We start from the raw sequence: 27280 nt of genomic DNA on the forward strand, positions 1-27280 counted from the left end.
TACACCTACAACCGACGTGACGCTTTACAGGCTCACATGTGTAGGCAGGTAGTTGATTAACGCAGGGATCGTGATTTGCATATATTCAGTCAGCTGTGCAACGACAGTACACGCACGAACGCTGTTTTAGATCAGTTCACGACGGGATCCGGCGCTATATTCAAATCGCGCACGTTGTCATCGTATGTTGTTATCTTGCACCTTTTTCTCGCCGTCAAATTTCCCACCTCCTCTCTCGGGCCGCTCTGCGTGCCGTACGACGCTCCGATTGGACGACGCGCGTCACGTGACGCCCTCTCCGCTCGCCAGTTGGCTGACGCGGCCGCCGGCCGGTTCAGTCGGACCAGCGCCTTCGCCCGGGACGATGTCAGTGGAGCACGCGTGAAAAAGCGTGCCGGGCGCTTCGTCGTGGTCCGCGTTCGCTCGCAATCGTTTCCGCGAGGCCTTTTAACGAGTTGTGTTCTACTCTGTGGATTGTTCGGAGCCACCCTCGGTATCTGACGACCGCTGCAACAGCATCGAAGCCGTGAGTGGTTGCTTTGTTTGTTTGCATCCGCGCACACGCTCGAATCGGGCTGAACAGGCGTTGGCTTCAAGTGACAGCTCGGTTGGCGGGATGCAACGGTTGTATAGGTGGCGAGCCTAGCTAGGCCCCCGGGCCTTGCATTTATAGCGTCGGGCGTTGCCACGCCGGCGTTTCGCTATTGTCGTCGTCTTTCCGCCTCGGGTATCGCGACGCTTCCTAAAAGCGAACTGCGGGAGAGCGGCTGCGTCCTGTGGCTGCGTCGTCTCGCATCGTAGTCGTTCTTCCGCTCCGTGCACCGGCTCTATGCAACGCGCTCAGTTGCGTCGAGTGGCGCGTGATGAGTCATACGTGGCCTTCCGTGTAAAACTCTCGCCTTCACGACGAGCACTGCGGGGGGCTTTCCTTTCGTTTTGTCACGAGTCCCCGATACCGTCGCGCCATTACACCCCTATCCTCGAGGCTGCGAAGGTATGCGCTATCTCTGCAGTGCGCGCGGACTCTGTAGGTCGCCGGTGTCTGATTCAACGAAACGATTGTTCCGCGAGTGCGATAGATTTGAAACAGTCGGCGGTGGAATGTCGGCCGTGCATAGCCACGCGTTACTCGTGTGCCTTCGCTGAAAAAAAAAAAAGAGAAGCGATTGGTTCGCGATAAGAACCCTAAATTTAGTTCAACCTACTTTTCATGTTTGTTGGCGCCGTCCTCGCTCAACGACTGCGCGAACTTGAAACTTGTTCTGCGTTTAGGTTCGTTTGCGAGCCTTACGTTTCCGTTCACTCGGTCTTCAGTGGAATGTAATTTGTTCGACACCCGTTTGACATTTAATTTTGTTCGCGGGCTGTCGTATCGGCGGCGATTGGGGCCGTCGGCAGCTGCACATATTGCATTTACGTGGCGTCGCGATAACTGACGCCGGAAGAACGCCAAATATTTTGATACGGTGCGCATCCGCGATATCGGTTTGACGTGTTTTTTCCACGACGGGTAACGAGTTTTGTTTCACCTGTACGCCACGGCTTTGGTATGCGTGCTGTTGTCGCCACATTCCCGAGGTAATCGAATGCACTTTCAGCGCGCGTTCTTTTACTCGATCGCATGGAAAGTTGCTGCGTAGCGCTTAGTTTTATCGCATGTAGTAGCGCAATTGTGTAGCTGCTTCTTATCTTCCGACGTCCGCTGTCAGCGGACACGACATATTCGAGATTACGCGCATGTGGTATATATAGGTCGGTGACCGCTTGTGTTTGAGGGGTCTGCGCTATCAAATAGCCGGTAGCGCGATATCAAGTTAGCCAGCGCCACCACTCACATCCTTGGCGGCGGATGTGGAACATCCTTTCTGCCGCAGCCGTCTTGTTTTTTGACGTAATCGGCTGCGCTTCCCTTCGAACCCATTCTGCAACTCTAATCAACCAGCGGTTATCTGCTTTACGCGTTACGTGACCTGTCCAACTTAATATATCAGCTACACCCGTTGGCTCTCTAATGCACACGGCCCTCTTCCTGATTTCTATTCAATTTTTCGTTCCATTGCTGCTTATATACGCAGTCCTGATATCCTTCTCAAATTTCATCTCTGTGGAATTTGGTATGATCGTACATTATACAGGATAATGGTAAGCTGCTGTTCATTACTTTAGAATGCCCTGCGTTGCAAACATACAGAATAAAGACAAAACGGCCATACGATGCGCGTAATTGAAATTTATTAAGGCTCTAATTGAAATGTGGTGCTGTTCATATAAACATCGTCATGTTACTGTTGCAGTTAACTCATTTGTAACCGACCGGGTTTTCTGTGATATTCCCCGCCCTACACTGTACACTCTTAAAACGGTTGCACCCTTTGGGGCGTATATTTGTCCCACAACGATAATCATCTGCCTTGCTCGCGCTTCCTTTCTTGAATGAAAACTTGGTGCTCGCTACTTTCCTGTCGAGAATGCTGTGTTACATTGATAACGCGCAAGCCGTTCGTGACTGGGAAGTACCGGGCAAGCAACGTTAAAGAAAGGAAACGATAGCAAGACAGATCTCGAGTATTGTTGTGGGACAAGATACACCCCAAAGGGTGTAATTTTTAACAGTGTAAAATAATTTAAACCCTGAAAAGCGAGAAGGGTGTAAATGCGTCTATAACCAACATATAGAGGGTGTTGCTATAACTCACTCTTACACCCCTATTCGCTAAAGGTTGTGTTTGGTGTGAGGTTGTTAGTTACACATTTACACCCTTATTCGTTTTTTCCGACGTGCAATAGAGAGGTCTGGAATTCTCTACCCGGTAACATTAGTTCACTATATATCACTAAAAGCTTTTATGGCTTTCACTGGTAAGCACTTCGCTAACACATAAAGCGCTTCTTTCTGATCATTAATCTTTTTGTGTATGTGTGTTTTTACTGTGTAATGTAATGTATGATGTTCCCACTCCTGCTCTAGCCGTATATTGGGCTGCAGTATATATAAATTCGCTAAAGAGGGTGTGAGTTAGACCCGTTGACAACCTTGTCACATTTAAGGGTGTAAATTATTTTACAGCGTACTGTGATATGCACCGTTGATCTTTCCCCGTAATTTTGCCCAGTGAAACAAAAAATTACGTGAGTAAGAGTTCAGAAGACGCACGTTATCGAGCGCTAATGCATTTTTTTTTTTTCCTGCTCGTCGCTACGAACTTGCAAGTGCATTCCAGATCGATGACGTTTCGGAATACTGTCACTTTTTCATGCGTGACTTGAAACGCTGGACGATGCTTTACTGGAGTAGCAGGCACCCTTGCTGTCAGTTACGCTGTCAACGCGTTCGAGAACTATGTCCGCCGTATGGCACGAGAATTCACGCGTGAAAATAACGGCGGAGGAGTGACATTCCTTTCGTGGCGTCCGCTTCCGGCAGACCGAAAGTAATCGATGCCCTTTGCGAGACTTGAGCGCATTGACGAGCCAAATTTTTAAAGTGGATGCATATATAACCTATAGGGCACTGGAATTAGTTGTTTCCTTTTTTTTTAGGTTGCAGCGCGAACTATTCCTTTTTGTCTTTGTGCACGGCCAATTTTCGCGTGACATGGGTCTGAAGCGGTTTTCTGGTTCCAGCTGCCGGCAAGAGGAACTGTCTTTAAATCTAGCCTTCTTTTATCGGTTTATGATTAAAGAAAGTGTTAGAAACCCTGCGGCATAAAGTTTTTTTTTTGTAAAATAGCTTGACATGACTAAAGGACATGGACATTAGGGAGTTTTAGAATAGGGGCCCCAATATTTTGGGGCCCCAAACAGCTTGGCGGGTGTTAGCGTTGGGGCACGCAGGAGTGAAGAGTTTTTAGAAAAGGGCTTTGCGTTTGCGGATAGCGTCTTGCGCTGACAGCGCCACTACGGCGTCTAAGAAAAACGATTAAAAATAATTAAATAAAATATTTCATTTTATGATATGAATAGTAATTTTGACTTGCGTGTATTTGCGTTTAATTACAATTTAGAGGTTATTCTTCAAGCAGCAAACAATTAGTTGTGCTTAGTTTTGAGCAACAAAACGAACTTTACGTGCCTTCACCAGCCAAGCTTAGCCGTGTTAGGCCTACGAGCCATAAAATCCACACTCGAATTCGGAATCAGCGGCGTCTAATGAATCAATCTTCATAACATACGCTAGTTGAGAGAAAGCGATAACTGCAGTCACTTCTCCTAGCTTGCGAACTTCACGCGTTACCGCGAATCGAACCCAGTTTGGTGCTAGGCCAGAGCCGTCGCTTCGATGGGTGCCGCCATGTTTGTTGACGCAAAGCTTTTGGGAACGCTATTTGAGCTCCCGCTAAATCGGTGAAATAGCGTTCCCAACGCAAAACCCAAACGCAGTTTGCGTCTCGCGCATGCGCAGTAGCTTCGACGCTATTTCTTTGGGGCCCCAAAACGTTTGGGGCCCCTATTCTAAAACTCTCTATTATATATCTGCCGGCGCTTACGTGAACCATGAAATTGACGAGGTCTCAGACATAGAAAGGTGGTTAGCTGTCTAACTAAATTGCGTGGTTTAAAGCGGTGGCTACTTGGTGCAAATTCGCACTTTGTGCATTAGAATCCAATTAATTTTTTTTTTTTTACATTCTTATGGGATTCGAGACAACGCGTGGAGTGTTGGTTGCCGTGGGCGGGTCTTCAGATCGGCTTTCCCACGTCACCCATGCGGTCCTAAATAATTATTGAGCGCAGAGCATGCCGCATCAGCTGCCGACTCTGCTAGGTTTTTCGGTCGGTGTCCCACAGGAACTTATTCTTAATGAATTCTGTTCCCTATAGAGGACGCGTCTTCGCCTGCCAGTTGACTTGGTTTTCATACCGCAATAACCTAACAGTTCGCGTAGAGCTGAATGCAACGAATATGTCGTCGCGAGCAAAAAGCACCCTCCTTTTAATTACAAATATCCTATCTATGCTACATCTGTACGAGGCGAACACTGGCACTATCCCTGCGCAACGGAATGGAGTTCCGGGCGTAACTATGATTAATGGCGGGATTATAGTTGCTTTTGCTTAGTACATGATACGTTACAGCGATACGTGTCACGTTAATACCTTGGCGAAAGCATGCCGTGTACTGCAAATTCAGCAGCCGCTGAGCAGACGACGCGGCGCGGATGAACACGTCTCGAGGAGCATGGGGGGCCTTCCTATTGGTTAAAGAGTCCTGCGAGTTCCGCAGTGCTGCAGACGACTTTTTGTAGCTCACGCCAAACGCGCTGGCTGTGGAGTACAGATCGGTGTTGCCTATCGCGAGGCCGGGGATTTGGTTTTCGATCTAGCAGGAAGGAAGGAAAACGAGGTGAAAGGCAGATAGATTAACCAAATTAAGTGTCCAGTTAGCTACTCTGCACAGAGGGATGGGGTAAGGGTAGAAAAGATAAGAAAACGAGATTAGAAAATGAAATAGGAATGCATCAGTTCTCGCATTCCATAGTTTTTTCAATGTGTCCCGTTTCCTTTAAAAAGCACACTATAGCGCCTTTAAAGCAGTTAGTGCCGACGTCGGCTGGGACCGGGGTCCAAGAATTTTGCCTTCCGTAAAGGGACAGTTGTCATTCCTGTCGAGCATAGGGCTGAGGACTTTTCTTTGTGCATCGAAACGACAACAATTGCGCTATCGTCTCTTCGAACCCGCGAACTTCACAATCTTGACTTGTGGCCATTCCGTTGAGGTACGGGTACGCATTGGAGAAAGCTACTCCAAGCCATAGGCGACAGATGCGTTAACCTCCCGTCGTTTTAAGTCAATGTGTGGAAGTCGACCCAGCAGAGCTTCGCCATGAAACCCGCTCGTGTCACAACATAATTATGCTCGGAATTAAGCTAGAGCCCTCGCTTCGGTACGTGTCTCGGTATTTCATGCGCGAATCGCCATCAATTTGTGTTGTTGGCTTTGTTCGATCGTCCTTCTTTGTGGGGCGGTGGCCCCTGTTCTGTGAAAACCGGTTGTACGCTCCTGTATGTACGGAACTTACTCGAGCGCTGCAATTTTAGAGCAAGCGGTCCAAAGACACGGCGCAGGTTGCTGGAACGCACTGATATTTTTACCCGATACGTCGACCGCCCACCAATCGAGAAATTTAAATGCCTTTTTTTTTTCGCTGAAGGGATCGAAGATATGTGGTCGGCACTGTCGATCTTCCACAAGATCTTTTCTTTTGTAATGCACCGTACTTCTATGTATGTTGCAGCGTTTTGTCGAAATTTGATGAATGAAATAAATCGAGCTGCGCTTGATCACGACCCCCTCTGGAACGTGTAGACACAAAACGCGGCACACAATTCGGGCCCACGTCGTCGGGATCCTTTTGCGCGCATCCGCACACCACGAAAGTCTAACGGAGTAAGCGAACCCGCGTCATCACCGTCGACGTCTTTCTCGCGCCAAGAGCACCGCGGACGTGCGAGACGACACAGTTAGAAGGCAATTAACACGCTCCTAATTTTTTTGACGGAGACCCTACCTCTGCCCGCGCTTATTTCTATTAGCATGTGAAAAGCAGCAGCTGTCGCCACCAGTCGGCAAACAGTCGTCCTTGTTTCTTCTTGAAAGCGCTGCTGTAGTTCCTACTTAAAATGCGGCAACTACATTCTGCGGTACCGCGCCTTGCGGAGACCGCTGCTTTGAGAGACGGACCATGATCGGGCGACGGCTTACTTCGCGCGGCCTGGCTGACCGGCCACTGTCCTCAATTTGACCGCCGCTCCCACCTCATGCGTCGTTCCAAATGGCTTTAAAGAGACGGAGGAGGAAGTGATGAGGAAAAGAGCGCTCCCGCAAAATTGAAACAAACGGAAAGCCTATAATATATATAGAAGGACGGAGTCGCTGGGCTGGAGGATATGTTTGGGGTCGGTCGGGAGAGAGGGTGCGTCGTCTGCTACGAGCGCTCGTCTGGCAGCGGCGCGAGCAGACGACGACGTGGGCGGTGCGAGTTGACACAGCCGCACCACTTGTCGAGCTGGCATTTGTCCGTTGACACTGGCGTACGCCACAGAATGCCGAGCCGGGGTCGCGAACGTAACGACTTGCACACATTGTTCGCCCGGTCTAACTCGCGCGCGCGGTTACGCTTCGCAGCGTCTCCGTCCAAGAGCGCCACGTCCTGCGGTATGCGCCGAGGTCTTGCGCTGTCACGACAAAGAACACACGCACACACACACGGTAGGCCTGCGAAAGATTTGCGAGTATGCGTCAGGGCCGCGCGGAGGCCCTTTAGTTGCGAGACGACAGCGAGCCGGAATTGAGAGACTTGTTTGCGCTTATTCTGCGTTGCCGCTGCATTCAATGCCGAAACTTCCTGTCGGTCTCTTACAGGAGGCGTCTGTGAGGGTGAAATAGCTGTACACTGACGTGGCTTTTTATACGTATGAGGTGATCATTTTTTTTTAGGTATTACAGAAAAAATTGCCTGCCAGATAGAGTAAATGTATATAATTATAGTACTTGAGCTGGATTATTCAACGAGGTGGATGTTCAGATAATTGACAAAATTCAACTAATTACGTGCTTTACAGCACTTACAGCAATTTATGAATTGTAGCCGGTGGGTTTGCAGGGCGTATCCACTTCGATTGAATTTTCAAGATGACGCCAGTTTTGAGATATTAATTCTCAAACTATGCGATGAAATACATAAGCATTCTAGTTACTCGTGCCTTTTTTTGGTTAAAAAAGTGGGACAACAGTGCATTTTTACTGCTAGTTTGATCGCACCATCTCTCAGAATTTTTTCAAAGTGGATATGCCTTGTAAACTTATCAGGCACAATTTGTAAATTGTAGTATGCGCCATAAGGTAATTAAGTGAATTAGGGAATATTTGTTAGTTGATTGTGTTTCGATTTCTCATGCAAGCAATATCCGCCTCCTTGAATGATCCAGCTCAAGGACAGAATTATGCTGTTTTCCACCTGCTATATTTAAAGATTCAGGAAAGCCTAAAAATGATCACCCCCTATTCTGTTCTTGTAATAGACAAAAAGTCAGGTGTAAGAAACAAGACAAACAGCTGCTGGTCCTGGTTCGTAAGTCTTTCATCTTAAATGCATACAGTAATAATTGGGCTGAAATGTAACTTAGAATAGGATATTATTTTGCAGGCTTATTAAAATGACTGTGAATGCAGGCATTTAGTTTTTCCAAAAAGGACATAAAGGAAAGTTAAACCGGAATTTTATGTAGGACCAATTCATTTATTCCTGCCCGGACCAGCCAGTTAAAGAAAAATGAGACCTTTACAGAGTTTCTCTTACTTTACTCCCTTCAACAAATTTGTTGATCACTTGGTGAATAAGACACTGCCATTGAACAGGCTAATTTCAATGTAAACCTACCTGCAAGTGTTTTTCCTGGAAAATACCTACAAGTGCCTGATGCGATCTAGTTTACCTGCTAAGTTTGTGCCAGCAAAATTTAGTTCACCGAGTAGTGCCTGTCTATTGAAACAAACAAGTATAAAGTTGTGTAGTGGACTTTATAATTAAGAGAAACGTAAAAGCAATGTACTTTACTCAGCATACCAAGCTACAGATAGCTCTTTTACGTACTTGAATTTTAGTTGTGCGACTATTTTTATTCACCATAAATTTTCACGGCGTTACTCGTCCTCTCAATTCCAAGTGGCACACTGTTGAGTTTAACATCAAGTGGCATTTAAGGCTGCCTGCTATCAGTTAGTATTTCAGTTAGTGCCCATGGAAATGTCTGAATAAACAATTTACTGACATGGATTGAAGCATTGACGCTTTCTCATAGTATGAGCCGATAATTGCGTGAGCACCATGTGTACCTGCCTTTGTGCCAATTAAAACCATAATACCTATTGGGCACATGATGCATACCTGCCAACTCCCCCAACCTTGCAATTTATAAATTTTTGATTGTTCTACAATATTGCGAATGTTTCATCGTGTTTTACAAAAAACTTCGTCTGCGAGAAAGTGTTAAGGGTGTTAAAGGATGGGTATAGTGTAGTGGGCCAAGCTAAGACAACCCAGAAGCCAGCTGCAATCCAAGAAAATAAGTGGACATATAGGAATTGTAAAAACTGAACTGCTCCGCAGCTGCATTTGGACGAATTAGTTGAGCAGGCAGTACGAGATAGCACCCCCATGTCAGTCCTCAATGCCAAGCTCTCAACGTGGTACTGTGGAACCAACTCCCTTTTCTGAAGGGACCTAGGGAAAATTTGAGCATCGACTTTGCTCGTCCATTTCCCAATGGCAAGTACCTGCTTGTACTGATTGATGACTATTCTCGCTTCTTCACGGTAGAAGTTGTGTCGTCAACAAACGCAAACTCGACAATTCACATGCTGAGCCGAATATTTGCACAAATTGGTGTCAGTCACCAAGGGAAGAGTGATAATGGACCACCTTTCAGTCCAGCTGACTTTTAAATTTTTTGCTGCGGAGTATGGTTTTGCACACCACAGGCTAACACGGCTCTGGCATGAGGCAAATGGCGAAGCAGAACGTTCCGTTAGAATGTCGACTAAAGCAATCAAGGCACTACATGTCCAGGGAAGAGTCTGTGTCCCGGGCATGTATCAACTTTCTGATATGTTATAGAGCAAGTGCTTCACATGCAATGACACGAAAGGTTCCATCTGAATACAGTTTGACAGGTGGATGCAGGCAGCACTACGACAACCTGATAACAACTTTATTGTTCTGCCAGATAAGGAGGCCCCCTACTCCCCTTCCCCGGCACACAGGCCTAGAGGACGGAGACTGGGATCTCTGCGATTAGAAGCAAGCATTAGAGGTCTGGACTCTTCGCGACTTCTTCCGCCAGGCAGGTGGCTTCACCAGAGCTTGAAGCTTATGATGATGAAGTGCCCCAAGATGTCGCTTCAGGACTGAAATCCAAAGCATATGCAGATGAAAGGTGCCACACCAAGCCACATGTACTTAAACAAGGAGACTCTGAACTGTGCAAGCTGGTCAGGCAGAATACGCTCACACCATACTTTAACCTTGACCCGCACAGAGGTGCAAGGATCTAAAGTCGCTGCAGTCAGGCAGGAGAAGAATATAACATGCAATGCGAGCTTCTTCTAGGAAGTCCAGTGTGGATGTAGGAATCGCTCATCAGATGACGAAGACGGAAGGTCCCTTGTTTCCAAGGGATGCAGCCATGTCACCCCTAGAGAGAACCCCATCCCAAGCTGACAACAGTGGAGGGCAAGGAAGTCTAGCATGACTCCCCGTCAGAGTGTCATGAGGCATTAAGCCGCTGCGCTACAGGCTTTGACTGAAGCATTAGTTTTATGCGAAGCATACTAGCCGCACAACCACGCTCTTCCTTGCTGCGCCGCGCGCGGCCGCGTAGCTACCATGTGACGTCATAACAGCTGCAAAAGCGGAGGCTCAACTCGTGCGCTCGCTTGCGGCCGCGTAGCTACATAGCCGGGTCTCAGCTCGTGCGCTCGCCTACGGTCGCACAGATGGTACTGTGGCCTAACTCCTGCTCCTCCCGCTAGGGCACTGACGTCACAACAGCTGCAAGCCGGGCTCAACTCTTGCAAGATGGGCTGGGTGGGAATCGAACCAGGGTCTCCGGAGTGTGAGACGGAGACTCTACCACTGAGCCACGAGTACGATGCTTCAAAGCGGTACAAAAGCGCCTCTAGTGAATGCGGTGTTGCCTTAGAAACGAGCTGTTTCTAAGGCTCAGGCGTGCGTTGCTTGCTCAGGTGCACATTTCGTTACCGCGCCGAACGCTGCATTGCTCGACGCTCACCGCGTCCAATGCGGGGCGCGTAGTCGCTGCGCCGTAGCCCATTGTCTTGCACCCCTTGGCGGGTCGTCGGGAACGCTGTCGCGTTCCACTCTTGAAGGCGAAGCAGAGTAACGCATGAGTTGTTTCTTCATCTAGCCGAACCAAATATAGCCAAGCAACAGCAGTTCAGCAGGCTAAACAGTGGTTCAACAACTAAAATAAAGGCTAGTATGCTTCGCATCCTGGGCTTAACCTTAGCTAAGCCACAGCCATTTTTTTTCATTCTCTCCTTCTTGCACACCCTTTTGTTTTATTCTGTCTTTTTTTTTGTACATTCGTAAACTTTATTACTGAACTTTTCATTCAATACAGGGATGAATATAGTGTAGCGGGCCATGCCAAGACAACCCGGAAGCCAGCAGCAATCCAAGAGAAGACAGAGAATAAAGGCAGTGTTGTTTTGGAAAGCATGGAGGTATCCACTGCTTCCCTTGATCTGTAGCGGTGAACGTCAAGTAAAACACAATGGAATGACGCAATATTGCAAAATATGTGTGCAAAAAAAGGCATGGTACTTGCACTGCCTTCTTGTGGCATTGTGAGATAGACAAGATATTAGTGGGGCACTTGCCTCAAGCAAGTTTATTAAGTGTACAATTCCTGAAGCAGGCGAAATCGACAACATCGAAGTCTCTGCAAAAGTCGGTGCAATTTGGAGACAATGCATTTACTTGTTAGCCTCTGCTGTTGTAAGTTTGATGCTGCTTTCGTGCTGCATATAAAATTAAATCATTAATAAAGTGCATACACATGCTATAAAAGATGTGTGCTCTGCACAAAATTCTAGATAATGTGTGCATTCTTTCCTCTCTACACATGCTTGTTACATGTCTACAAGCTCACTGGTTGGCAGGTATGTTTTATTGGTACTGTCTTGATTATGGATTGTAAATGTTAGTAACAAGTACAATATGTTGCTGGCCTCTCCACAATATTAGTTTGTGAACGATTGGTAGAGTAAAACATTTTAGCATTTAAGCTAAGTAGCAGTTTGCAACCAAATGTGGGGCACTCGCAATTGAAAAAAGACAAATTTGCGTGTATCACTTTCCTCGTAGTGAGATATATAGGCTGTAGAAGTCTCCTGGTATTTTAGTACTAAATGTAGTTCTTGTACTGTCTAGTAGTGTTTTGGTACTGTTATTGTGTGTTGTTCTTCATACACGTCCTACAATGTTCAGTTGGAGCTGGACTCGCAGGGACATCTACTTCGTACTCATAAGTGACAAATTTTTTGGTTAAACACATTAAGGTCCAGTTTTGCCTCATTGAAAAACACAATTGGGCTCGATTTCATTGCCTTTTTGACTATAGTTTGCAGTAATATTTCCAAATCGTTGAATGATTGTATGGGTAGTTAGACCTTAGTATATGCCTTTAATCAGATATATCATTTACTGCCAAACTTTGATGTACTATCTAAAATGAGTGGCATTGCATATTGTCTCCCTAAGAAGTTTAATGAGCAAGTTTTGACTGAGTGCTGTGAAAGATCACGATTAAGAATAGCTAATTGTGTTCAGTGAAGGAAAGGGAAGCTTTAGTTTTACCCTCCCTTTTGAAATGCATGCAGGACATAGGTGCTTCTTTTTAGCCAACTGCTAAAATTCTTTGTCAATCCAAGAATCAAGTGATGTTAGATCAGCTGGTAGATAAATGATTTAATCATTTCGCTGGGTAATTGTTTGATAGACAGGTTGTCTACTGTCACAGGAAATTTGGAACTTTCAGAGAACTTGTCAGTTATCCTGGTTGCTTTGAATCGGGGAAAATTGGTGACCGCATTGGTTCTGACAAAGCTAGTGGTATACCGGAAGGAAGCTAATGTTTTCAACTGAAATCCAGGAGTGCAGATTTTTTGGGCTAGTTGCTTCACTGCAATAACTGAGGTCATAGTGCTCAATTCAAACGGACAAGAAAGACGGCAGGACATGCGCTACACGTTAGCGCATGTCCTGTCTTTTTTTTTTTGTCCATGTGAATCCAGTGCTATGACCTGTTATTTTCAACTGAACCTGCCTGATCCACAAATGATGGTGCCTATTGCTTTTTTTGCGAGTGTGGCTGGGTGGTTGAAGTATTATGAAACGCATGATTGAGTCAAATCTGAAAGTGCATCACGCAGCTTAGTGGTGGTAGTTGAACACAATGGACTGGCATATTAACATGGCCAACTCTGAACTGCCATTTTTTTTTAAATTCTTGTGCCTGAGTCTCCAGAGTCGTAGATGCTGCCAGGGAATTGGAATATGCCAACATGATGGACACCCTGATAAATCAGTCTGTTGTGGTATTATGTGTGCTACCACTGGGTGGATGGGAGCTCCCGCATCCACACAAATATACACCTCTCCCTCGCAGTTTTCTACAAGACTCATTTGAATTTGTCAGAGCAGCTGGTGTGGCATGATCTGCCCATATGGCACCATTGTCCGATAGTGCACGATGCATGAGCTGCACGGTCCTGCCGAATTGTCATTGCCACTGGCACCTTTCTTGCCACAGGAAGCGGGTGCATTGTAGCTCCCCGGCGGCACCATCATGTCGGCCTCGCGCCTCGAGCAGATGAGGAGCCAGTTCCAGCAGAACCTGCAGCAGCGCAGTGGTCTCCCGCGGCCAACACGAATCCCTGGACCAACAACTACTGCCACCAAGGCTGCACCCACCATCAAGCAAGCCACACCTTCCTCGTCACACGTGAATGGCCACACCCTGACAGCTGGAGAGGCGGTTCCACGGGCCAACATCAACGGCAAGATTCAAAATGGGGGTGTTCTCAAGGATGCCTCAGCCATCAGGAATGGTATGTTGAAAGATACTGAAGTGTACACAGATGCATGGTGCACCAATAGTGTCAACTGAATGGGAGAAGACAAGACTTGTCGAACATTTACCTCAAAGCTAAAGGTTTGATGAACATTTCGAATGTGTATAACAATGTGTTAACTGTTTCATCACCCCTACAAACACGCTCATTTTTGTTGCTGTTATGTTTTAATGTTTTCTTTCAAGACATAGTAGTCGCAACGTATACCGCAATATACATAGAATTATAGGCTGATCACTGGCGTTTTGAATGGATGTAAAGCAGTAATAATTGTCCAGTTTTTCAGAATTCTTGTTAAAATTCGAAGGACCTCAAGAAACACGAATGAAACTAATAATTTGCAATTTTCAATATAGTTACTGAGAGTAAAGAAAACCTTAAGTATACAAAATATGCAACCTGGCTTCTGATTCCCAACTGTTTTACTTTTTTCAGTCGGATCATGCAGAAAAATGATCTGTTGGTGTCAGTGCTTGCGATAGCGATGCCCAAGATATGGTGAAGAGCAGCAGCTTCAACAGTGTGAAGATGGACTATTCCCAGTTCCTATTCTACAGGGAGCATTTGTTTTTATTTGTTGTAGCAGGCAGCTGGTTTGTTTTTTCACTGCATTCTTTTAGGTTTGCAAGGCAATGGCTGTCACATCAGGGAGTATGCAGAGGCCTCCTCATACTTCATCATTGCGTTTGAACAGCTTTTGAGTGCAAGCAAGGTGGTCTGTGTGCACTCAACTGGTGCTGGAACCTGCACGTGCTTTGTTCAGTTCCTGTGCAGTAATGTGCAGTGTTGCACGTATTGTAAATAGGGGCACTTGCGCAGGCAGTGTTAGAAATGTGAGAGATCAATCTGCTTTGGTTGAAGGTCGGTCTGAAATTGACCGCGTTCTCATGTGAGTGAAAACCCCACATGACGGGAAGGATTGCTCATAATAATTTGCACATACGCTGTCGAAATGCTGATGGGTAGTCAATCCACGGTGGGAAAAATTAAGTTCTCATTGATATTAGTCGAACACAATTATCAATGTCGTGTGCACTCGTGAGCATCTACCGTTCTTTGAGACGTCGCTCAAACAGCCTAGATGTGGGATCGAAAAGTTAGACAACTCGAGAGAAGTTTCTGTATCTTCACTGCTTCTGTCATTCAAAAATTATGTTGCCGAGTCTACCAAAGTGCAAAAATTTGCGCCATTTCATTTTGTCAATTCAGATGGTGTGGGACATTGCTGGTGGAAGAATTCCAATGTAAATGTTTAACAGCGCACAGAAAAACTTTCGATCAAATTGAACAGTTTCTATAGGTGCGGTAACGAGAGCTAGCTTAATCAAGCGACGCACTTTCTTTTGGAAGTGCAAAAAAGAGAAAGCCTAAGAGGAAGTAAATCAAGTGAATGGCGCAGTAAACATGGAATTATGCTTTAGTTCACTTCTGTGAACTAAGAGTTATCTAAAAACTTGCTCTTTTCCTTGGCCCAGTTGTCATTCCTTATTTTACATTCAAAGACAGTCGCTGTGAATTGCATTGCAGATTGTATATTTAACTTTAAGGGCTATGTATGCATTCAATTTAGTTTTGAGGGGTGTGTACGGACGCAAACTGGTAAACAATGTCACTTTGCAATGGTACAGTCGTATGCCACATTGAATAATCGTCGAGTAATTCCTACATTTATTCGCTTCAACCAAGGCCCACATTTATTCTCTGGCACTTCTTCAATTGCAACCCTTTAACCAGCTTCTGGCTAATCACCTGTGTGAAATGAATGCGAGTTGTTCAAGGCACACAAGGAATGGGGAAAGATTCATAGCTGTGCCTTGAATGTATGGAGCAGCAATACGTCAATAACGCCGCTATAGTTACGTAGAGTAATTAAATGAAATTATGTCAAATTCATCGCCGCTAAAACACGTGACTCTATTAAGAAATAAGAATGGATTGGGGAAAAGAAACAGTTTCGGGGGCAGGCGATCTTACCTAGTAGCAAGATCAGCAGATTTGCAGGCACAGTTTCGAGATGATGGTGATGAAAGGACTGATTTAGAAGACGTCTACATTTTGGTAAGCGGCATATATTATGAGCAGTTGATAAAGGGCTGCACCTTTGTACTCGACCTTTGACATCCACTTTTGTCGTGCACCATCTCAAACCGGGGCAGTGCTCGTTACTGTAGAAAGGGTAACACCTTTTCAGGTTTGTCATTCCACAACACTTGTCATCAGTCTCGTGCGCATGTCTGTTTACGCCGCGCCCCTAAGCACTTTCTAGTTGGGAATAGCACATGCATATGAGCTGATGCTCCTGACAAAGCAGTGAGCACAGTGCTACGCAAATGAAGTACACACAATATTGCTCACAATTGTTGCAGGACAAGCATAGGCCTGAAAAGGGGTAAAACTTTTTTTTTTTATAGTTCAGGTGTGATAGCCTTGCCTTGTCAGCATTGTCATGCTCGGAAAGAATACTGGCAGATATGACGACTGCTGCTGGTGCAGGAAGTGCGACAGCTGACTTTGATCGATTTCCATCCAGGTCAGCACAATGGGACACCTCGGCCAGTGACAAATGGGACACCTCGGCCAGTGACAAATGGGACACCTCGGCCAGTGACAAATGGGACAACTAGGCCACAGACCAATGGGACGTCAGCAGGCAAAACGGTTGTGGCAAATGGCACTCGGCCCCAGACAAATTCTCCACAGCATACGTTACCTCCTGTTGCCAAGGGTGGTGTCCTCATGACCATGACAACGACCCAGTTGAGGCAGCTCACTAATGGACACCAGAGTGGCTGTGTATGTTGGCTGCACTTCCAATGCTTTTGCCCTTGAGATTACATAGACCCTGAGGCGTTGGCTTACAATGATTTTCATGTCCAGTTTTGTTTCCCATGGGTCACATGTTCTATCTAATCTGAGGTGTTCTAGTAAATATATTAAAAAGGGATTATGGCATCATGTTTATTGTAAATAGCCTGCAAACACTGACAGACATTCTTTTTGCACATCATAAATACTGCGTGGAAATATTCATTTCATTTCCTGTGGCTATGCTGCAGTGACTTTTTTTCATGACTGAAAAAAGGAGATATGTGCAAGTTAGAAATGACTGTTCCTAATTCAAGTTAGCTTGTCGTTGGATTGCACTCTGAATATGGGAGCAGAACATTGATTTTCGTGCAGAATATCGATGCCAGTCCTAGCTTTAAGTGGCTCGGCATTGAACTGCATCTGGAATTTTTTGTTGATACTTTCGTAGAAAATGGAGCATGTTTGTGGGAGCAAGAACTATGACCAGAGTTTTCAGTTCTGTATCGCAGGTCCGCACTGTTGTCCTCAACTGCATCGAGGTCATTGTGTGGAATATCGCACTAGGTGCATCTCTGTTCGAGCCTGCTCTGGTTGCTCTAGGTGGATATATAAAGTGATGTTTTGACTGTTCATTTTAGTACACCATAACAGGTAGTACTAGTACAGTTGCACAGTGAGTGATACTGCTAGTATGGCACTACAGGTAGTACTAGTACAGTTGCACAGTGATGGTAGTATGGCACTCCAACTAGCGTGGCAGTTATGAACGGATTTGCCTGAACTTTGTTTGAGCTCCAAACTTACTTTTGGTTTCTTAAAAGCTGTATTGACATATTTTTGAAGTTTTTTTAAGCCTACCACCCATTTCACATGCTTAAAAGGATGAAACTTGGCAGCTTTGAAATATGGAAAACACCTAACGAAAATTTGATGCTCTTAATGATCCCAATAGGCAGGGGCCTGGTCTCATTGTTGTGATATCGTGACACAATATCAAAACTTCCTGATATTGTGTAATAATAGTGCTTGGTATATAATGTTATTGTGCATTAAAAATGTAAACAAAAGTGGTATGCCCCTTTTTTTTTTTCTTGCTTTCTTTTTTGGGGGGCTGTGCTCAAGTCTAGCAGCTGCAGCAATTGCAGGAAAGAAGTAAGCTAGTGTATCGCATCGTTGATGCATCCAATTCCTGCATAACACCAAAATTGGTTCATAGAAACAAGTATTCTAAATTATTTAGAGCACTGTGGTGCTTCCCAGTGTTTTTTCTAGCATTTAGGGCGGCTTGCAACTTTGTTTTAACGAGATCCAACTCCCTTCCATGCCGTAGATGAGTTGGGTTCATCCACACGTTTCTGGTAAAATCGGCCGAGAAAGAGCAGAGCTTGCCGACTGTACATTTCATTTTCTGACAGTGCCATGGACGAGTTGGTTTCATCTCGCTGGTTTGTCGTGTTTCTGGCAGGTGGCAGCACACAGTCCACGGGGAAGCGCAAGCAGGCACAAGTTGCTTCTTGTAGAGCAAGCAAAAGTCTGTGGCAACTGGGACATTTAAAATAATTTAGCCATTTTTGGTCAGAATTTAGGATAATAGCTTGGTACAGAAGGGGTTGAGCTGCACTTGTCTAGTACAACTTTCAAACATGACAGCTAGATAAGGAAGAGTAACCAACACTGATGAAATCGTGCTCATTACAGGGGTCTCAAAAGCCCACTGCGAAGACTGTTTCCATGCCACGCTTGACGTCTGCGAGCTCCATAGCACGAACTCAAACTGTGCCATCAAGCAGAACTCTGAGCACCACGCCACCTGCTGCCAAAGTAGTTTCAGTTGAACAGCCAAAGAAGGTACGTTACTGCATGAGGTAGTATTAACACAGATGAGGCTCCAACGTCGTTGCTTATATTTCAAGGTTACTGCTTCCATACTTCCTCTAGTGGCTGAGTGGCTAGAGCAATCTGCTCAGGTCGCGGGTATTGTCTTTGATGCTGCACCTCGTTCAAGGCCGCATGCCTAGACCAACTGACAGTTCTGCCCTTTTTCTTTGTGTAAATTACTGCTTGGACCATAGATCGCACTACAATTTCTTGAGCTTGTCCTGTGATGGCAAAACAGCCATGCCTATCGTGAGAGGAGGCTTGCATGATAAGCCAGCAAAAAAACAAGAAAACACAGGTGGCAATATGACTTTGAAGTTCCTGTACCAGCTCAAGATTAATTAATGTTGAGTCTAGTGGGTTCTGCCCAATTGTTTGACAGTAAAAGACCGCACTGCATTCTTAAGATGCCAAGGACTTAAAGTAGCAAATGTTGAGAACTTTTCCTGCATCGTAACGACCTGAACAGAAAGAAATACTTGAAACTTGCATCGCACTAATGTACTACTGCTGATATTTTGGTACAAAGTTAAATAAAATAAGAAAGTACCTGCCATGGTTGCTTTAGTGGCTTTGGTGTTGGGCTGCTAAGCATGAGGTCACGGGATTGAATCCCGGCCACGGCGGCCACCTTTCGATGGGGGCGAAAGGCAAATGCACCTTTGTACTTTGATTTAGGTGCAAGTCAGAACCTCGGGTGGTCAAAATTAATGCGCAGTCCTCCAGTACTGCATGCCTCATAATCAGATTGTGGTTTTGGCACATGAAATGTGGCAAATGAGTGGCCTGAGACATGCTTTGTCATTTTCCTGTAGCATAGTGTTTTAATGCAGAGACTGCAAACTAAAACAAATCGAGCTGGCAGGTGATGCCTAAATGCTATGCCGCCGAAGCGGAACATGACGTTCGCTTCCAGCCACCTGCAACAGGGAATGGCAGCACGCTTAAGCTATCGACTATTAAAAGTGTGCAGTATGCTTTCAACAGCAGTATGTTGCATGCTTGGCGAAGCAGGTAGGTGAAGATGCTTATCACAATAGAACTGGTGGTGATGGAGTGCCTGCATGGGAGGGTGAGTGCTGCAAGGAAGCCTCTGTGGTGGACCCTACTGCTCTCTGTCGTGCATGCATTGCGCCTTTTCTTGTTAACGTGGGATCTCTGCCAGCCCGAAAACACATCATACTATTGCAGTCTGTCGATTTACTGACCATTGGTGCTGAAAGATTGTTTAGGAACGTGTTTACCGGTAAAGAAGCAACAGTAATGGACGTAATTTTTTGTGTTCGTCATTGAGAATGTTGATGCCGGGAAATTATACCAAACAGGATCGTATGAATGAGGTTCCACTGTACACAGAAGTATATGTACTGTGTGCAATGGTGAGTCACATGTGCTGCTGTGCTCTGTTGATCATTAAGCCACTCAGTGTCGCCACGTGTTAGTCAGGCCGGTCTCCTCTAGGAAGGTTGCTAAGTTGTCATGGACCCTTTCACGAGCAAGACTGCGAGTCTGCCTAGTTGGAACAAATTCATCTTAAAACTTATTGTGCGCAACAAACAGGGACGATGAATAGAAGAAACACCAAGGACGAGCGCTTTCACGAGACTGCGCATTAGTCTTTCTATGGGACAATATTACTCGAATTGCCATGAAATACAAACCGGAACTACTTTGTCCAAAAAGAGTTCCTATAATGCACTAACTTCACATACTGAAACACAAACCACCAATGTTGCCACAGAAAGTTCATACTGGTACAAAAGTTTCATCAGGAACTGTCTGTGTAGAAGCTTAAGACACATGGGCTCGCACAAAAATGCCCATTTTAAGCTCTTCACATGTCCTTAAACTATCTGAAAATTGCACCGCGAAACGAACCAGCTACCTCGCACAACGTCCACAGCTGCGTTAGGTACCTGTGTGGAAATTGTCCAAATCTTTCTTCTACACCAGCAGCAGTTCTAAAAGAATTCTAGTATTTTGTTTAACCTAATGTTATGTTACTGCAAATCTATGGATTCTGTGTTCGTTATGGTAAACAGTATTGTCATGGTATAAATAACCTAGAGGGCCACAAATGGCCGGCAAGGAAAACTTTGCTTTGAACAAAACTAACCACAAAAGGTTGCCAGATAGCTACATTGATGCCACCATTAATAATAGTGAAAGCTGTTTCACCACCTGCTTTCAAGCTATACATAATGTTACTATAGCAACAGTAATCATGATGAGTCAAAGCAAGGATATACCTAAATACAACTTGCTGGGCACTGAGGGTTAAGCTTAAATGGCCCTTTGAAATGGCCTTATGAAAAAGAAAGGTTGATGTTGTTTTGACAGCTTTATATTCCAAAGCACATTTGTCTTTACTAGTTTGAAAATTGCTTTGTTTGGTGTGCTAACCATTGATTGGCTAGCTTTAATGGGCTCTGTTCTGAGCATGCCTGACGATGCTCTCGCCATAACTGCTGTCGTTTGCAGCCCACCACCGCACCAGTGTCAAGGCAGGCTCCATCTCTGAGCCGTACCGCACCCATTGCCATGCAGCAGAGGACGTCGGCAGCAGACGTCTTGAAAGTGGTGCCTCCCGAGTCTCGACCCCTGGGCCCAAACCAGGAGCGGTGTGACATCTGTGGCCGAGGCTTTAACAAGGACCGCATTGAAAAGCACAGGACCATTTGCCAGAAGGCAGCATCCAAGAAGGTGAAGGTCTTTGATGCGACCAAGATGCGGACAAAGGGAACAGAGGCAGAAGCATTTGTGAAGAAGGGCTTCCACAAGAAAGAAGTACCGGTGAGTTGGTGTTTTTTTTAGATGCACGAAACAGCCTTCTTTGCTGCACACAGTGCTGTCCTCCTCTACAATGCTCTTTTAGAATATTCTAGAATGTTCCTCCGCTCGGCCCTCCACATCATCTCGAGGAAGTGGTTGGCAGCAGTGCCCCTTGACAGAAGTGGTCACTGCTGTTAATTGATGCTCCATGGCAATTCTTGAGAAGCGTAGTGTCTTCTTCAGTCAAAGTGGGGCGCTCTGTTGTACTCGGTTTATTGGAGGAGGCACCTTGAGTGGAGAATGTTTCAAGAATATAGGAGTTAGCCTTCTGTCCATGCCTCAAGATACAATGCAATATCCCTCGCTCCCGCCGTACACTGTCCTGTCGTTCTTGCTGTCATCCTGTTTCAGCTGTGTTGTTTCTTTCAGTTGCTACACACCAGCCGGCCCGAGTATGCACCATTCTTGAAGTTCCCTCAATCCACTTGCCGGGGTGTGGTGCAGTGCACGGGGAAGTTGTAAACCTGTAATGATTTGAAGGGAGTCATTTGGCACCTGTTCACGGTCTGCCACGTCTGGCTGCTGAAGTATGCTCAGATCTGCCCGAGGTTTTACAGCGAAGCTGTGTGGGAGAGTTCGGCAATGGCTTTCGTCTGATACCTGCAGTTAGTGGCATCGTGTTACAGCATGGTTGGTATTGACGAAGTAAGGGCACACTGTGCAGAGTGGAGCAGGCACAGTAGAGCTGAGCGCAGCATATGTCGATCTCTATCGGTCCAATGGGAAACAAGCAGCTCCCTCTCATTGGATCCTATTAGTACCAATCCCAGCCTGTTGGTCCTATCAGCGACAAATAGCTGTCGCTCATTGTTAACAACACAAACTATATATTGGCCTTATAGACGTCAAATAGACATCGCCTGTTGATACCCGTAGAATCTAAATAAATCCGATAGAGTTCCAATAAATATTGTAACGCCTTGTAACAACATTGAATCCATGGGATTGCTTTAGTGGGCCAATAAAAATTCCATCAGCATTATTGCTATGGCTAGAAACATGTCTGATATCATCATCCTATTTGTTAATGTCCACTGCAGGATGAAGCCCTCTCCCTGTGATTTCCAGTTACTCCTGTCTTGCGCTAGCAGATTCCAACTTGCGCCTGCGAATTTCCTAATTTCATCAGCCCACCTAGTATTCTGCTATACTGAACTGCACTTCCCTACCCTGGGCACCCATTCGGTAGCTCTAATGGTCCACCGGTTATCTACCCTACGCATTACATGGCCTGCCCAGCTGTGTTATTTTTACGTCAACTAGAACATTGGCTATCCCTGTTTGCTCTCTGATCCACACATCTCTCCTTGTGTCTTAATGTTACACCTAACATTTTTCGTTCCATCGCTCTTTACTCGGTCCTTAACTTGTTCTCCAGCTTCTTTGTTAACCTCCAAATTTCCGCCTCATGTTAGCACCGGTAGAATGCAGTGATTGTACACTTCTCAACGACAGTGGTAAGCTCCCAGTCAGGATTTGGCAATGCCTGCCGTAGGCACTCCAACCCATTTTTGTTCTGTAAATTCCTTCTCATGATCAGGGTCCCCTGTGAGTAATTGACCTAGATAAACCTACTCCTCTACAGACTCTAGAGGCTGGCCAATCCTGAATTCTTGTTTTCTTGCCAGGCTATTGACCATTACCTTTGTCTTCTGCATATTAATCTTCAATCCCACTCTCATGCCTTCTCGGTCAAGGTCCCCAATCATTTGCTGTAATTCATCCCCAGCGTTGCTGAACAAGACAGTATCATCTGCAAATAGCAAATTTTTATATATTCGCCGTCTGTCTTACTCCTAAGCCTTCCCAGTCTAAAGCTTGACTACTTCTAAGCATGTAGGAAATAGCATCAGAAAGATTGCCATATACCACTTTCTTCATAGGTAGTTTTCTACTCGTGGAGGAGCAAGGTAGCTGTGGAGTCCTTGTAGATATTTCCCAAGCTATTCACGTATGCCTCCTGCACTCCTTAATTATGCAATCCCTCCATGACTGCTGCTATCTCTACGGAATCAAATGCTTTTTCATAAGCTAAGAAAGCCATATAAAGCAGTTGATTGTATTCTGCATATTTCTCAATTACCTAATTACCAGTATCTCTTCCTGAAGCCAGCCTGTTCTCTTGGTTGATTTAAGTATTGCTCTACATTGCATTCTATTGGAAATTATCTTGGGGAATATTTTATACAATGTAGAAAATAAGCTAATGGGCCTAAATGCAATTTTTTAATGTCGATATTCTTATGGATTCATGCAATGTTCGCATTCTTCCAGCTCTGCGGTGCACTTGAAGTTGTTAGGGCAGTGCGTATAAAGGGCCACAAGCTTTTCAAGCACAATCTCCTCTACATTTGCATAAATCTACTGTCATTCCATCTTCTCCTGCCGCTTTATCCTGGGTCATGTCTTGCAAGGCCCTTCTAACTTCATCGCTAGTTATAGAGGGATATAGCAGAGGGTATAGAAGTACTAAGTTCAATTAGAGTGAAGCAGTGGAAAGACTTGTGTACATAAGAGGAATTGCACTGCATATGGCGAAGCATTTGCGGATGTATTGGCCAGACTTTGGGTAGTGGAAAACCAGACCCCTAGAACCACCATATTACTTAAGCGCTACCTTATACAGCGTTGCTCTTTTCTATGTACAAGTTGCTCAGATTTACATAGGTTATCAAAAGATTTTTTTGTTGTTGTTCAGAATTCCAGTAGAAATTTCTATTGGTACTGCAGTCCACTTCCGTTAATTCGGCTTTCATGGGACCACCGAAATTCATCAAATTATCCGGTTGGTTGAATTAAATAAGATGCACAGCATCAGAAGCATTTGCAGCTATAACTTGATTAGGACTCTTACTTAAATATGCTGTACTAACTACGCAGGTGCCAAAATTGAACAAAAGAACACATTGCCCTTGCTTTCACTGCCTAGGCATTGCGATGGTGTCATTGGCCTGAAATGTCTATGTTGATGCAATCATTGTGTCATCACTGGGGCCTTCGACATACTAAATGTTTGCTGTCTGTAATATGTCGATGACAGAGGTAGCAGATCCCCGAACTTGTCTCTCCATGTGTAAAGCGCCCACATGCTGATCGCGCTGATGTTGCATTTGCAGGTGAAAAAGGCCAACTGGCGTGCCAAGCATGAGGAGTTCCTCAACGCAGTCCGGCAGGCAAGGATGGTGCAGGAACACCTGGCCGCCGGTGGCAAGCTGTCAGACCTGCCACCACCACCTCCATCGGAGAACCCAGACTATGTGCAGTGCCCCAAGTGCCTCCGCAAGTTCAACGAGACTGCTGCTGAAAGGCACATTCCCCGTTGCAACCTTGCCCCCAAGGCGCCTTCTAACACTCCTACCAGAAGGCCAGCTGCCCTCTATGGTCGCAAGTGATGCGACTGTTTATGTGGTTGGCCGGCCATTGGGAGGTGAGGCATTTTTGGGGGCTCAGTGGAACATCCTTGAGGGTAGTATTTGTGGATGATCATCTTTGGGGGATATGTGATCATTTCTGTAAAATTTTATGCAACTTGGCACCGGACACATTGGCATATAAAGCTGTGTCCCCGGCGCTGTGCCAAGCTTGCTGTTGGCTGCATACTTGAGTGCATCTGGTGTCAAGTCGCACAAAATTTCAAGCAAGCAGTCTTCTTGAAAGTGAGCGTTGGAGAATGCCACTCCTGGTTAGTGTAACAGCCGAGTAAGTGCCAAGTTGAGGGAATGGCAGGTGGGCGTGCTGAGACGTTGTGGCATCCTGAGCGGTATCTTCTCGTGCCTTTAGTACTGCAGGTTGCATAATCTCAAGTTTTGGAGGCGCTGGCGACTGTATACGCAGACATATGCGGTGCTGAGTCGCACGAAATCTCGTGACACTGATAGTATCCCCCAAAAATAATTGACCAGCAATACATTTCTCGATCGTAGTCAAGCACAAGATGAACCCACAGCAACCTTGACAAAAACGTGCTCTGTCACCATCTTGTAATGGCAAAGGTGCTACGTCTGATGGCTCTGGTGGTAGGTCGTTGACAGTGCCACACCCGTGCTTTTGGTTTCGCATCAATTGTAACACACAGGCATGTTGCGGGCCCACTTTCTTAGAAAAAATGTTTTGTTTCAGTCCAGTAAATATGGTACTTTTTCTGTTGCTTTTGTATCACCGGGTTTTTGTGAAGGCCTTCTATCCTGTAATCCTGCATTTTGAAGTGGTCTTGTGGCGGTGAATATTTTTCAAGCTGGCTTTAAGTGTTACATGAGAACAAAGTGGATGAAGAGTTCCAGTAGTTAACTCTTGTGCTTGGCTGTTATTCAGCCAAGGATATTAGTAAGCAAACATAAGGCCATCTGCCCTCAATTCTAATTTTAGACTTTCCTTCACTCTCTTAATTGCACTCTCTTACTGGCATGAAGTGTTGTAGGTGGTGCCACTTAAAAGCCAGTCATGAATGCAGAGAATTATCCAATCAATTCATATTGTTAGTTTACTCTTCCACAAACCTTGCAACATTTGTTATATGCCAAGGGATAACTTGCCCTCCTTTTATTACTGAGAGCACATTATCTACCGTCGGAAAAAAATTTAAAAATGTGAAAAGGAAAAAACTGCGAATGCCCGTTACGTGTAATTACATGGAAGTTACGTGCAGCCATTCTATAGCCTCCCAAAACCCAGAGGAAAGTTTGGAACTTGAAGTACGCCACTGTTATGAATGCAGCAATGCATTCTACTTGTTTGCACCCGTTAGCATTAATATTTATGACAATAGTGCACGAAGAGGAAGTTCGAGGGATAAAGATAAACATGGATTAACTCTGGAGTGTAGCATTTCTTCACGCGAGTTGTAGCATTTGGTGACACAATTTTCACATTGCAATATCCCATGACAGATCATATTCTACCAAGTATCTCAGAGGCCATGCTTTGAAAGGCACTACTGTCTTCATTTAGTCAAGCCTGCATAGGGTAGGCACCACAACCCCACAAATGGGGCTGACGGAAGGGCGTAGATGCAGCAAGCAAGTAAACGTGATGAGGCTGCATTTCCTTTTATGTTTAAATGTAGCTGAATTTAAGTGTGGCAGTTGACTGATTTGTAGATGGGATATGTAACCTCACGGCAGCCTCTGTCTTCAACTTTGCATGTATTGTCCTACATTTACGTCACGTTCATTCTGATGAAAACTCTTCTCAGTAAAACCAATGCTTTGGACACCTGTGAATGCAAATTTATTGGTTCAGCTTGACTTACTGTAATAAGGATATATATATATATATATATATATATATATATATATGTATGTATGTATGTATGTAATCTTCTCGCATAGTCATTCTAATGACTCAGTGTAGGAATGAAGCCTACCAGAGGAACTGTCTGGAGGATTTCCCACAGAATAGGTGCATTTATTAGTTTCATGTTACTCGATTTGTATACTCTTTCAATCGTGACTGTGCTAGCATATAATCGCTGATTAACTCATGTTTGTCAATTCCTTGCAGTGACTGCGGACTGTCTTGAAACATGCTGACATGTCTCGAATCTGTTCTGCTGCCGAAGTGACCAGCGATATAGACGTTCAACGACCTTCTGCAACAAAGCAGTTGATTCCCACCAATATTTTTATTCCTGGTTGTTTTTCAAGACAGCATGCCGCAGGGCATTGTTTCGTGTCTTCCGTAATGTTATTTTTACAGCCGTGCAATTTAAGAGCAAGAACTGCGATGTTGCATCCTGTGAAAAGGTTCCCTGTGACTTTTGTTGCTCTTCACTGCAGCTTTTACTTCTTCCATCATAGCGTCTAATATAGCTTTACTGTGCTTTGCCACAGCTCTTGTTGTGCATGGTCATTTTCAGTGACAATGTGATGTAAATAAATGCTTTTTGTCTCGTATTTGACTAACAATTTTTTTTATAGGTGAAGTTAAATGGGGTTGGCACCTTTGGTGATGCTACCTACTCCTTGTTGCAAGGAAAACTAAAACACTGAAAGGCACTGTGGACAGCGAAATATCATGAACATTTGTGGAGATCTGCACACAACTGAATAAAGGCACAGAACATGTGAAAGTACACAAGAGTAAAAAAACTGTGCACAAGTTGACAGT

The 27280-nt window shown here is 45.2% G+C and overlaps 1 protein-coding gene across 1 annotated transcript; it reads left to right on the forward strand.

The window, feature by feature from the left end:
* Window positions 1-324: 324 nt before the first annotated feature.
* LOC126534247 (uncharacterized) lies at window positions 325-27066 on the forward strand. Its single transcript, XM_050181508.3, has 7 exons — window positions 325-526; window positions 13336-13633; window positions 16188-16450; window positions 18164-18313; window positions 20825-21136; window positions 24292-24602; window positions 26675-27066. The coding sequence occupies exons 2-6, from the start codon at window positions 13372-13374 to the stop codon at window positions 24565-24567; spliced, it is 1263 nt and encodes a 420-aa protein (XP_050037465.2). The 5' UTR covers window positions 325-526; window positions 13336-13371; the 3' UTR covers window positions 24568-24602; window positions 26675-27066.
* Window positions 27067-27280: the final 214 nt, after the last annotated feature.

Source organism: Dermacentor andersoni, chromosome 7 (genome assembly GCF_023375885.2).
Source record: "Dermacentor andersoni chromosome 7, qqDerAnde1_hic_scaffold, whole genome shotgun sequence".
Lineage (NCBI taxonomy): Eukaryota > Metazoa > Arthropoda > Arachnida > Ixodida > Ixodidae > Dermacentor > Dermacentor andersoni.

What these genes read in the sequence shown, in the direction of transcription:
- LOC126534247 (XM_050181508.3), top strand. Translation starts at nt 13,372, where the DNA reads ATGTCGGCCTCGCGCCTCGAGCAGATGAGGAGCCAGTTCCAGCAGAAC. An exon ending in ATGGACACCAGAGTGGCTGT is followed by an intron (nt 16,451 to 18,163) that starts GTATGTTGGCTG and finishes TGCTCATTACAG; the next exon opens with GGGTCTCAAAAGCCCACTGC. An exon ending in TCCACAAGAAAGAAGTACCG is followed by an intron (nt 21,137 to 24,291) that starts GTGAGTTGGTGT and finishes TTGCATTTGCAG; the next exon opens with GTGAAAAAGGCCAACTGGCG.